Source organism: Nicotiana tomentosiformis, chromosome 5 (assembly GCF_000390325.3).
Source record: "Nicotiana tomentosiformis chromosome 5, ASM39032v3, whole genome shotgun sequence".
Taxonomy (NCBI): domain Eukaryota; kingdom Viridiplantae; phylum Streptophyta; class Magnoliopsida; order Solanales; family Solanaceae; genus Nicotiana; species Nicotiana tomentosiformis.
In genome coordinates this window covers 131,239,931-131,251,611 of record NC_090816.1, presented here as the reverse complement: position 1 = coordinate 131,251,611, position 11,681 = coordinate 131,239,931, and the positions used below count along the sequence as shown (strand labels likewise).

At 34.4% G+C, this 11,681-nt stretch overlaps 1 protein-coding gene across 1 annotated transcript; it reads left to right on the top strand.

The window, feature by feature from the left end:
* The first annotated feature begins 694 nt into the window (after positions 1 to 694).
* LOC104098944 (uncharacterized) lies at positions 695 to 4,739 on the top strand. The gene is made up of 4 exons (XM_009605803.4): positions 695 to 1,040; positions 3,078 to 3,375; positions 3,675 to 3,725; positions 4,116 to 4,739. The coding sequence occupies exons 1-4, from the start codon at positions 730 to 732 to the stop codon at positions 4,524 to 4,526; spliced, it is 1,071 nt and encodes a 356-aa protein (XP_009604098.1). The 5' UTR covers positions 695 to 729; the 3' UTR covers positions 4,527 to 4,739.
* Positions 4,740 to 11,681: the final 6,942 nt, after the last annotated feature.

Here is an 11,681-nt window from a genome sequence, read left to right as displayed (position 1 = left end):
AAAAACTCTATTTTTTTGCTTTTAAATAAAAGAAATATTTGATCAAGCTTTTATTTGTATGAGCCTTTCGATTTTATCTCATGATTTATGATGACGAATTTGGAGATCCTTCGGGAGAAAAATAGGAAGAAAAACAATAAAAATAATAAATGTAAGAAATCATGAAGTAAAGAAGCATGATCTACGTATAAAATTTGGAATTATTTTATCCTGTATTTGATTGAATTCTTATTTTCAATATAAGCAATGCTGAAATTATCTTATACCATAATTCAAATATCATATTTAACATGAGATTCTAATATCGAAATTAGCCATCCTTGGATAAAACTGTCACCAACCAACAGTATCATTGATTAACTCTTTTTTTTCTTTAAGAATAAGGGTAATATTATAAACAAAACTTTATCTAACTTAAATCAAAATATAGTTTCCATTATACACATTATAAACATTCGTCAAAAAAGTATATGCACTTAATTATCCAGTACTTCCGGTATTGATAGTGTTCGTATTATAATTTCGGCATAACTTTGTCACCGAATCAAACAACAAATAGTAAATTGGGACCAAATGGACGATGTGCAAAACAAAAGTACCTATTTGCAATTAATCCATGTACGTAGGCTTTATTGTAATTTACTAAACAATGTCCTCTATAAAGATGCAGCGGGAGTGCCCATTTATACACTTCTTCAGTAGACAAATGAAAAACAAAGCGACTCAACAATGCAATCCATAAACACTTGTTGGATTTCTCCCCCACATTTCCCACAAATTAATGCTTCAAATTTGGATTTGAAGTCTTTAACTTTAGAACCCAGAACCAAAATTCAACCTTGTAGCTCAAAGCCAAATTCTGCAACTGATATTATTAATACTGAGAATATATCTGAAAAGGTTGAATCTTTACCGTTTCATGTGAAGTCAATCACAAGTACTTCAAACCCTTTTGTTAAACACTGCCTTAAGCTTCGCCAGAGTTCCTCTTATCGCCATTCTCAGGGTTCTGTTCTTCTTGTTGGCTCTACCCCTATTAGGTAAATTCTTTTTCTTTAATTGCATTTTTTTTTTGAAACTTTAAGTGGCTCTTTGTCTTTGGTTTGGATTATTTCATCTGATTTAATCAGTAAAATTTTAAGTTACTTAATTTTGTTACGTATCTTTGATTTGGGTTGCTATTCACTAATAGCCATGTATTGAAGACAATGGAATTTGTTAATTTCAAAATAACTATCTAGTAGTGGTTTACTTAAAGAATGAGATACTTGAAGGGCAGCGTTGGCTTAACTGGTAAAGTTGTCGCCATGTGACCAGGAGGTCACGGGTTCGAGCAGTGTAAACAACCTCTTGCAGAAATGCAATGACCACGTATAATAGACCCTTGTAGTCCGGCCCTTACCCGGACCGCGCGCATAGCTGAAGCTTAGCGTACCATGCTGCCCTTTTATTAGGAGTTAGACAATTCTCCTTTTCTTTTGCCCATATGTATGGTTCTTTTTTATTCTTTTATTTTTTTTGTTTTCTTTTTTACCTAACTTCTATACTGAGTTTTGCCATCTCATGTCCTTAACTTGATGTATTAGTCCTCGTTGATTGTTGTTTGCTAAGGCTAAGTCCTTTAGCTTGAGACTCAAAATTTTTAATGCCAAGCTGTTATAGTAGTTGGATTGTGAAGCCATTTGCCTTAATGCTGAGTTAGAACTTAGAAGATTATTTATAGCATGTTTGACCAAGCTTCCAAAATCTGTTTATTTTGACAAGTGTTTTGTTTATAATGCTATTCGAAAAGTACTTTAGCAGTTTGTCTTTGGCTAGTAATTTTGGAAAACAGCTTCTACTACTACCCAAAAACACTTATTTTTTTCCTAAAAGCTTGGCCAAACACTGCACTTTTGGCGTCTTAGAAGCTTGGCCAAATAGGCTATTAGTTCCATACGGGCTCGCTTTCTTTCGATATATCGTAGAAACTCGAAATACTTGAGAGAGTAATAGCAGAGATGATTGAAATGTGTGATGATGTAGTGAGAAATGACGGAGCATTGATCTCAAAATACTTATCTCATTGGAACAATATTGAGTTGCCTTGTGCTTTTCATGTTTCCAATTGAATGCTTATTAATATACTATCGTTCCTTCTTATAATTGGCTCTGCTGATATCAACCGGAGAAATAAGAGGATGCGGACAGCATTGAATCTTGTTGTTGTTGTTGTTGTGGATAACTTTCTGCTGAGTATTTTCGTCTTAGCTATGTCCTTTCTTACGTGCTCCCTTATGAACTGTTGGTTTGTTATCTTTTGCACTTATTCATATTTTTTACTCATTCTTTTCATTTTATTTTTGTTTTATTTTCTTTGCATTCTTCAATCCCGCTTAGGGCCAAATAGGCTATTAGTTCCATACGGGCTCACTTTTGGCGTCTCAGAAGCTTGGCCAAATAGGCTATTAGTTCCATACGGGCTCGCTTTCTTTCGATATATCATAGAAACTCGAAATACTTGAGAGAGTAATAGCAGAGATGATTGAAATGTGTGATGATGTAGTGAGAAATGACGGAGCATTAATCTCAAAATACTTATCTCATTGGAACAATATTGAGTTGCCTTGTGCTTTTCATGTTTCCAATTGAATGCTTATAATAGACTATCGTTCCTTCTTATAATTGGCTCTGCTGATATCAACTGGAGAAATGAGAGGATGCGGACAACATTGAATCTTGTTGTGGATAACTTTCTGCTGAGTATTTTCTTCTTAGCTATGTCCTTTCTTACGTGCTCCCTTATGAACTGTTGGTTTGTTATCTTTTGCACTTATTCATATTTTTTACTCATTCTTTTCATTTTATTTTTGTTTTATTTTATTTGCATTCTTCAACCCCGCGTATTTGAAATTTTGAGCGACGTGGCCCTAGAGTCTAGAGATACTTTTTGGTTCGTCATTTGAACGTTTGATCTTTGAAGAGGTACATCTTCCTGTAAAAGTTCGACTAAGTAGAAGGAAAATCTCTTGAATTAGTTCGGATTTGGACAATGTTGTCTTGGTGCTGATTAAACTCATCTATCTGACCTTTCTCAGGGAAATATATAGTTTTCAAGAAAGAGTACAAGAGAGACCTATTACATTAGAATGCTTACTCGTACTTGATGAAGCTCATATACCTGAAGACCTAAATCTTCAATCAGTTCGCCTTGTCCGCATCAGATCAACGGTGATGAAGAAACTCTCTGGTTTACAGTCCATTGATTCTATTGAAATGATTGCGTTAATGAAAATTCCCTCAACATTTCACAGTGTTGATGATGAGTTTCTAGAAGAAGACTGCACTAGATGGTTCCAGAATGCTCATCGTATTCTAGTTCTTGACGGAATCCAGGTTATTTAGATTCTAATCTTGATTACCTTTAGAATCCGTTGCTGCTTCTATTCAGAAGAATCAGCAGTGACTAGAACTGCTAATTCAAGAACGAATGCTAGTTAAATCTTTTTTATACTTTTCTTCTGTTATTGATGTGAAAACAAAAAGTGTCCTTGTCTTCACCTAGTGCAAATTCAAGAGTATATGAAAAATTAAAAATCGATAAGTAGTGCTAAATCATCTGATTTACAATCCATTTAGTGACACTAATATTTCTTTGTTCAAGGCTTTCTTAATTTCCATACTGATTGATGCAGGACCCTGGTAATCTTGGCACATTACTTAGATCAGCGATGGCATTTGGATGGGTAAGGAGATACTTTAACTAATTTTGATTTCAGAGATATTGTCCTTTATTTCCTTCAATGGTCAATTCCCTTTGTGCTTTTTAGTACTGCGTATACACTGAATTTGTTTGACGTTTTCACATTCTCAGTGTGGTTACTGCTTCACTAAACTATCTTTATTCATTAGGGGTTCCATTCGGATTATGATCATGTCAATTGATACTTGTGGTCAAGAATTAGTAATGCTTTGTGTAACTGCAAAATTATCTTGTCAAAGTCATAGGATAAACATTCTAGGCTCTATTGGACATCAATAATATGCTAAAGCACGAACCATCTACAAATTGGATCTACCTTTCCATGGGTTGGAATAATTCGCCAACTAAGTAAAACTCCTCCATCTTTTGGCAGGGCGGTGCCTTTCTACTACCTGGCTGTTGTGATCCATTCAATGAGAAGGCGCTTAGAGCTAGTCGAGGAGCTTCCTTTCAGCTCCCCTTAGTTTCCGGTGGTTGGCTCCACTTAGATGCTCTGAGAAACCATTATAACATGAAGATGCTGGCCGGCCATCCTGCAAATGATCAAAGGCCAAGGAGAATTTCTAGGCTATCGCGAGACTTTGCAGATTCTTTAGCAGAGGAGCCGTTGTGTTTGGTTTTGGGCAGTGAAGGAGGTGGCCTTTCTGAGAAAGCTAAGGATGCAAGTGAGCTTGTGACTATTCCAATGGCAGGAGAATTCGAGTCTCTTAATGTTTCAGTAGCTGGTGGAATATTCCTGTACATGTTACAACCTGAAAACCATAAATCTTTAAGCCCTGTTTGAAGCATTCTCATCTTATTTTAACCAGCAAGGATTTTGAAAGAACTAGACACAAATATAGTCACCAAATTAAATGACCTAAAGAAGCTCGCCGGCAGAGGCGGAGCCAGGATTTCAACCTTATGGATTCTGGATTTTAGGACCACGACTTCATGTGTTAATGACTGTGTTCTAGATTTAATATTTATACATATTTCATAAATTCAAAACGTCAAATACACTGTTTGAGCAAAAACTATTGGCTTCGGCCGAACTTGTAGGTCGGCTTGTGCCTCCGTCCCTACTTGCAACAAAACACAAAAGCCAACCTTGGACACTTCACATATTGAATCAAACCTTAACATGCATTTTCCCTACGAGCTGAAGCGGATTTAAGATTTAAATTTGACGAGTTCAACCTTTAATTCTTAGCACTAACTTATTGTATCATTGAAATTATGGATTCAATATCAAATATTTGTCAAGATTTTAGTATTTATGGAGGAGTTGTAGAGCTCAACTAGAAAACGGGAAATAACTATTAATCGATCTTGTGAATATTTAATTAGTTAGAGTTTTCAAATTATTAAATTTTTTGTTAAACTTTTAAATTTAGTAAACAATAAAAATTTGTTAAATAATTAGTGTTTTTATTTTATGAATGTTTAGTTAATTAGAATATTTTTCGTCTCATTCAATATTAGAATGAAATATTATTTTCCAGTCCCAAAATTTAGGTAATTCCTTGTAGACTTGTTATTGCTTGTTGAGATGAGAACTTCTCATAGAGTCCTTGGGAGGTAAGAAGTTAAGAACTCACATGCACAGAATATTTATATCAAACTATATTAATTTACTATGGTTAAATCATAAACTAAGAGTGAGCATGTGTATTAATTAACTATGATTTAATAATTAATCATGTTTGTAAAAATAAATGACATGTATTTATCGGGTTGATGTTCGCACACGGAGCGTGAATGAGAAACTAGCCAATAGGCAAAATAAATATGGACAAATAGTGTTTCCACCTTATTAGATAATTGTTGAGTTAAACTAAGGTACAAATTAATTTATTTAGGTTAAAAATTATGCTCCAAGAAAAGAGTTTTATATATGACATAATTACTTGGAAGCTATTCCAACCAAAACTCCGAAAGAAATTGTAATAACCCAATATGTTTTTCTTAATATACTTATTAATTATGAGATTAGAGAATTAATTTTTATTTATAGCTATTGGGTTAACTATTAAGTTAATGGGAGAAAATTTATTATAATATATAAAATAGTGTACTAGTTAATTTATTAGTGGACCAATTCATATTATAGAGGGATAGTTGGATAATTCTGGGCTCTAGCTAACTAATAAAAGAAAAGGAATTTTCAGAAACCACTATTGTTTAGTGGCTGTTAACTTCTTATAGCTACCATATATATAAATACTTTCTATAGCTACTATTTAGTTGTTACGGTTGTGTATTCACATATATTCGCACTGTTGTATTCATGAATACAACAACAAAAAGCACCTAAAATAAGGGCAGTCCAGCTATACGCGCATGTATTCACATGTATTCGCACCATGTATTCATGAATACAACAGTAAAAAGTGCCTAAAATCAGGACAGTCCAGTTGTACGCGCATGTATTCACATGTATTCGCGCTGCTGTATTCATGAATATAATAGTAAAAAGCGCCTAAAATCAGGGCAATCCAGTTGTACGCGCATGTATTCACATAGATAAAGTAATGATGATTCAATGATTAGAATGGTTTATAATGAGGTTGGGTGGATTAAGGCATTGTAATGCATTCTACAGTTGCACTGCTGCGGCATTCATGTTGTGCGTTTGATAATTTGTACAGATTTTTAGTAATTGGACCGGGGGTTGGCTTTGATTTTTACTTGTCCTAAGATTATGGAAATTATTCACCTAGACTAATTAAGACGTGTTATTCAATATTTTGAATAGATTGAGGACATTGGAGGCCGTTTGGTTTGTGTTCTAGCGATAAAAGGTTGGGGAACTTCCCGTTAGTGAGGTAAGTGAGACTTTAAACTTTGATGCTTGCTTTTTCAAAACCCATTTTGAAAGTATGTTTTGTGTGTCTGTTCCATGTGTTGGGACGAGCGTGCGCTTGGCAGAATCGGTAGTTTTTGACCAGTCGTAAATATATATTATTTTATAAAAAGCTAAAATTATTTAATAAGTAATTTGTGGTGCACTGTGTAGAGGCGGATCCAGGATTTCGAGAACATGAGTGCACCATTGATACTTCAGGAAAACTAAAATAAAAGGATGTGTTGCTGTCAAAAAAAAAAAGAAAAAGAAAGGCTTAAGAATAAGAAAATAAAGCGGTAATTTTGAAGTGATTCGATCCCATGACCTTAAGTTAGCAAGAAATAAGGGACCAAAATCAGTGAACCACTTTGCCTCTTTTGACCATGGGTGCCATCAAGTAATAATAAGTTATTTTTCGCAATACATAATATATTTGATATCGTCGGAGGACCACAAGTTCACGTGAACCACGATTTACACCGTGGATCCGCCCTTGGCGGTGTGATATGGCGTAGCCTCGTGCTATGGTGTTGGAGCGCTAGAAATTATTTCTTCGCTGCCGTAATATATTTGGGGCATTGTGTATGCCGTCGTGGTAGATTTAGGGTATTGTGTATGCTGTCGTGGACTCGTTGGGGTATTTCGTTAATTTCCTGTACTGCCGTGTATGATGAGTCCTTAGTGTAGATTGTGCTGAGATATATAGTGTTGTTGTTGAATAATTGTTTGGATATATAGAGTAACTATATAGTAAAAGAATTTTTGTGCATATTATTTCTGTACTCGTTTGTATTTGTATTTTCTAACACTTGTTCCGGAGGATCTTACTGGGTTATATTTACATATAACATACTCCTTACCTGCATGACTATGCAAATACTATTGGTGAAAACGGAGCCAATAGCTGACGAGTTAGCTAGAGTTGATTCAGTTATTGAGGTGAGCCGTCGCATTGTTCGTGGAGGCTGCTAAAAAGGTCTTTATTATTTATTCATATGATGTCTTTTGTAATTTTTTTAGATGCTCCATGGTCTAGTGTGGGATTTGGGCTAGAGTTTTAGTTTAATATTTTGAGATATTAATTGTTCGTAATTAAATTATTAAATTATTTGGATACTCATTTAATTAATCAAATGATAAATAATGATTAAGGTATGAAAATATGGTTTGCCTGGCGGGTGGTGTTAGTTGGGTGTCAGTCACGTCTAGGAGGTAGTTCGGGACTTGACGTAAATTTCTTGGAGTATACTCCAAACCATATTTTAATTTAACACATACTATGCTTATAAGAGGAGTTTCATTTATCTCTCGGATTACACCTTTATACAACTTCTAACTAATACGAAAATCATGGCTGGTGAGCTTTTACTTATATTTTTGTTTCTGTTACTCAAATTTTCTTCTTCATTCTATTAATTTAATCTTTTCCCTTTAAACCTGCTTTTTCTTTTCGGTTTTTTTGCCCTTCAAGGTCCAATTAATTGAGATTTATATCGTTGTTCAATTATTTATGCAACTCTTTTACCTATTATTTCGCGTATATAGTAACATTATTCATCAATTTATATAGATGTGGTGACGCTATTTTCTGGGGTATGCATATTAGACTTATTTTTCAATTCATCGTCTGCTTTTTTTTTCTAATATATTTTAAATAACTTACATTTTTTTGTGTTTTTGATTTCTTAATTATATGATTACTCTCGTCTCACTAGGTAAACATTTTGAGCATATTTCGCAAAATAAAAATGTGATTAGAATTTTGGCGGCTTTCTAGTCGTATAAGTAATGATCATTAAAGTATGATAATTTTCTTTTTTTCGCCTGAGCAAAGTTTTAAAATAATATTGGAGCATAGATTGATACATTGATGTTGAGCTGATTGAGAGTCTATTTTACCTGTCGTTATTCAATTTGTTCGTTATGCTCCTCTATATATAGATGTCAACGTTTTTTGCTTATGGTTTATATATACTTTTTTTTTAAAATTATATTATTAGGTTTGTCATTTGGAGTAGCTTCTGAACGGTAGTTTTAATTACAAACCTAATAATATAATTTTTAAAAAAGTATTTCTAGTGGCATCAATGTTTTCCTTGTATCACTCTATATTCTCACTATTGATACTTGCAGTGCAAAGGATCTAAATATAAATAGCCGATTATATATATTATATATGAATTATATATTTGTCGACTATTTTTAGTGTAAGGTGGGATGGTATAAGGGTGGGATGAGCGGCTATTTAGGTTAATTAATTCTTCTTATTTTTTAGCATTATCTAGGTGCATTTTTATGTTTTTAAATGAGCCAAGTTCATAGTGTTTGTGAAAGTATTTAGTAAATGTGAGTCTCTTTATTTTCTTCAAGAATTTAATTATTTTTCTAAAAATTCACACAAACCCAAAGGATTGCTTTACTTTTTTACACAAAAACAAAGTTGAAATTTGTGTTCCAGAACTAAAAAGAAAATACTCTTTTTTTTTGTTGAAAATAAAGTACCCTTTTTACAACATGAAAATAAAGTGCTCATTTTATTGAAATGGAAAAAAAGAATACTTTTTCTACATTATGAAAAGAAAATAAAAAAAGAAAAAAGATACTCATTTGTTGAAATGAAAGAAAATACTTTTTACCACATCATTTTGTTGAAATGAAAAAAATATTTTTCTACATCATGAAAAGAAATTACTCCATCTGTTTCAATTTATGTGAACCTATTTTCTTTTTAATCCGTGCCAAAAAGAATGACCCCTTTCCGAAAAATATTTTCCTTCATACCAAACACACCCTTAACCTTCAATTATTTAAATTGTGCACTTTGATCCCTTTGCTTAAGAATTATTAACCGTTTCACCATTTAATTACTTACTATATATTCAAGGGTAATTGTCACGACCCAAAATCTAACCATGGTCGTGATGGCGCCTATCGTGTTACAAGGCAAGCCTATTTCTCAAAATATTACTACTAAATCGATTATAAGAATTTAATAAAACAATACCAACATTTGAATTTCTCATAAACTTAATCAACTCTAAATATAATATAGAAAATACGAAAACGAGCCCCAAACATCGGGGTGTCACTAAGTCATGAGTATCTAAAACTATGAACTAAGATATATAAGCTGTCTAACTGTCCAAAAGAAGAAATGACAAGAGGAGTAACAAGGTCCTACAAACGCTAACAACTACCTTGCAGTATCCAAAGATAGCCGGCCCGAACTCAACGATCGCCGCTTTCTAACTCACCTGGATCTGCACATAAAGTGCAGAATGTAGTATGAGTACAACCGACTCAGTAGTAACAGAAATAACTAAGGAACTGAGCAGTAGTGACGAGCTAAGCAGAATAATCCAATTATTATTTCCACAATTAAGTACAAACAGGAGTAGACAAGTAATTTCATAAATCAGTAAGACTACAAGGAAAATTAACAGGTAAATGCAGCAACAGCAAAAGTAAATGCAACCTCACAGCAATATCACTCCATCACTCGGCACTCGCACTCAACACTCAACGCTCAACACTCTACGCTCACTGGGAGTGTGTACAGACTCCGGAGGGGCTCTCAAAGCCCAAGCGCTAAGCACAGACAACTCACGTGCCATCATATCAATACCTGGATTCGCACGGTCAACTCACGTGCTATGTGGACAACTCATGCGCTATGGTATCAATATCTGGACCCGCACGGTCAACTCACGTGCTACGCGGATAACTCACGCGCTATGGTATTAATATCCTCACAACTAGACCCTCGGCCTCGCTCAATCATGTACCTCACTAGCCTCACCATCATCAACAAATAAGGGAACACATCCTACATCTAGTATCACAACATATTAGCAAATAATAGGGACTGAGGTAAACATGTACAATAATTTCTATGACTGAGTACAAATAATGGCCATGAGGCCTCACGGGACGGACCAAGTCTCAATCCCTCGAGGTATACACCCACACGCCCGTCATCTAGCGTGGGTATCACCTCCAAACAGTCACACGATATCAAATTCTCCGAGTTTATACCCTCAAAACTAGAGTTAAAACTGTTACTTACCTTAACAATGTAAAATCCTACTCCGGGATGCCCTCGTATCTGGACTCGGTCTTCAAAAGCTCCGAATCTAACAAAAAATCAGAATACTACTATTAACATAGTCTAAAGAATCGAATTCACAATAAAAACTACATAAATATGCCAAAATCCGAAATTGGCCAAAACCCAGCCCCCGGGTACACGTCTTGAAATTAGTCAAAAATGATAGAATAATATACCTCGTCCTCTCCCGAGTCTAACCATATAAAATTCATCAAAATCGGACTCCGTTTGGTCCCTCAAATCCTCACTTAAACTCTCCAAAACTCAAACCCTAACTCCCTCAATTTCACTTTGAAATCATCAATCAAACCCCAAAAACGAAGATGGATTCATGAAATATAACCAAAACTGAGTAGAGAACACTTACCCCAATCCGAGCTCCCAAACTCAAAATATGACCGAATGAACAAACCCTTATTTTATATATTTTTCAGCTAGTTATTCTGCCTCGTTTCTCATGTCAAACGATCCTGAAACTCGTTTTTTATGCCTCCAATGGACTCCTTGTGAAATTCTAGTCAAGTTAGACTTTTGAATCACTCAATTTGACCTTATAATGAAGGAGATATATTGGTTTCAATATTTGCAAATAGTGCAGATTTTTAAATACGCCGTCAGTGATAATTTCATAATTAATCTAACAAATCTAGCAACCTAATTCTTAGTAAAATGACCATAAAATTCTCATACGATGTCCAAATTCGACGATTGTTTTTGCTACGGGTCCGTAATTACGATACAGATCTAATGCTTTAATCAAAAAGGAAATCAGAGCTCATTCCTTCAATATGATATCATTTATGCTTGAAGAAACGGCGTCGAAACATAAGAAAAACGAGCGCAACACAACCCAAACCTATCCGAAACTCACTCGAAGCCCTCTGGACCTCAACCAATAATTCCAACAAGTCATATATCACTACCTGAACTTAGTTGAACCTCTGGAACACCCAAAACTATACCAAAACACCAAATCAACCTCGAATTCAAGCCTAAGAACTTCT

What these genes read in the sequence shown, in the direction of transcription:
- LOC104098944 (XM_009605803.4), top strand. Translation starts at nt 730, where the DNA reads ATGCAATCCATAAACACTTGTTGGATTTCTCCCCCACATTTCCCACAA. An exon ending in GTTGGCTCTACCCCTATTAG is followed by an intron (nt 1,041 to 3,077) that starts GTAAATTCTTTT and finishes GACCTTTCTCAG; the next exon opens with GGAAATATATAGTTTTCAAG. An exon ending in CAGCGATGGCATTTGGATGG is followed by an intron (nt 3,726 to 4,115) that starts GTAAGGAGATAC and finishes ATCTTTTGGCAG; the next exon opens with GGCGGTGCCTTTCTACTACC.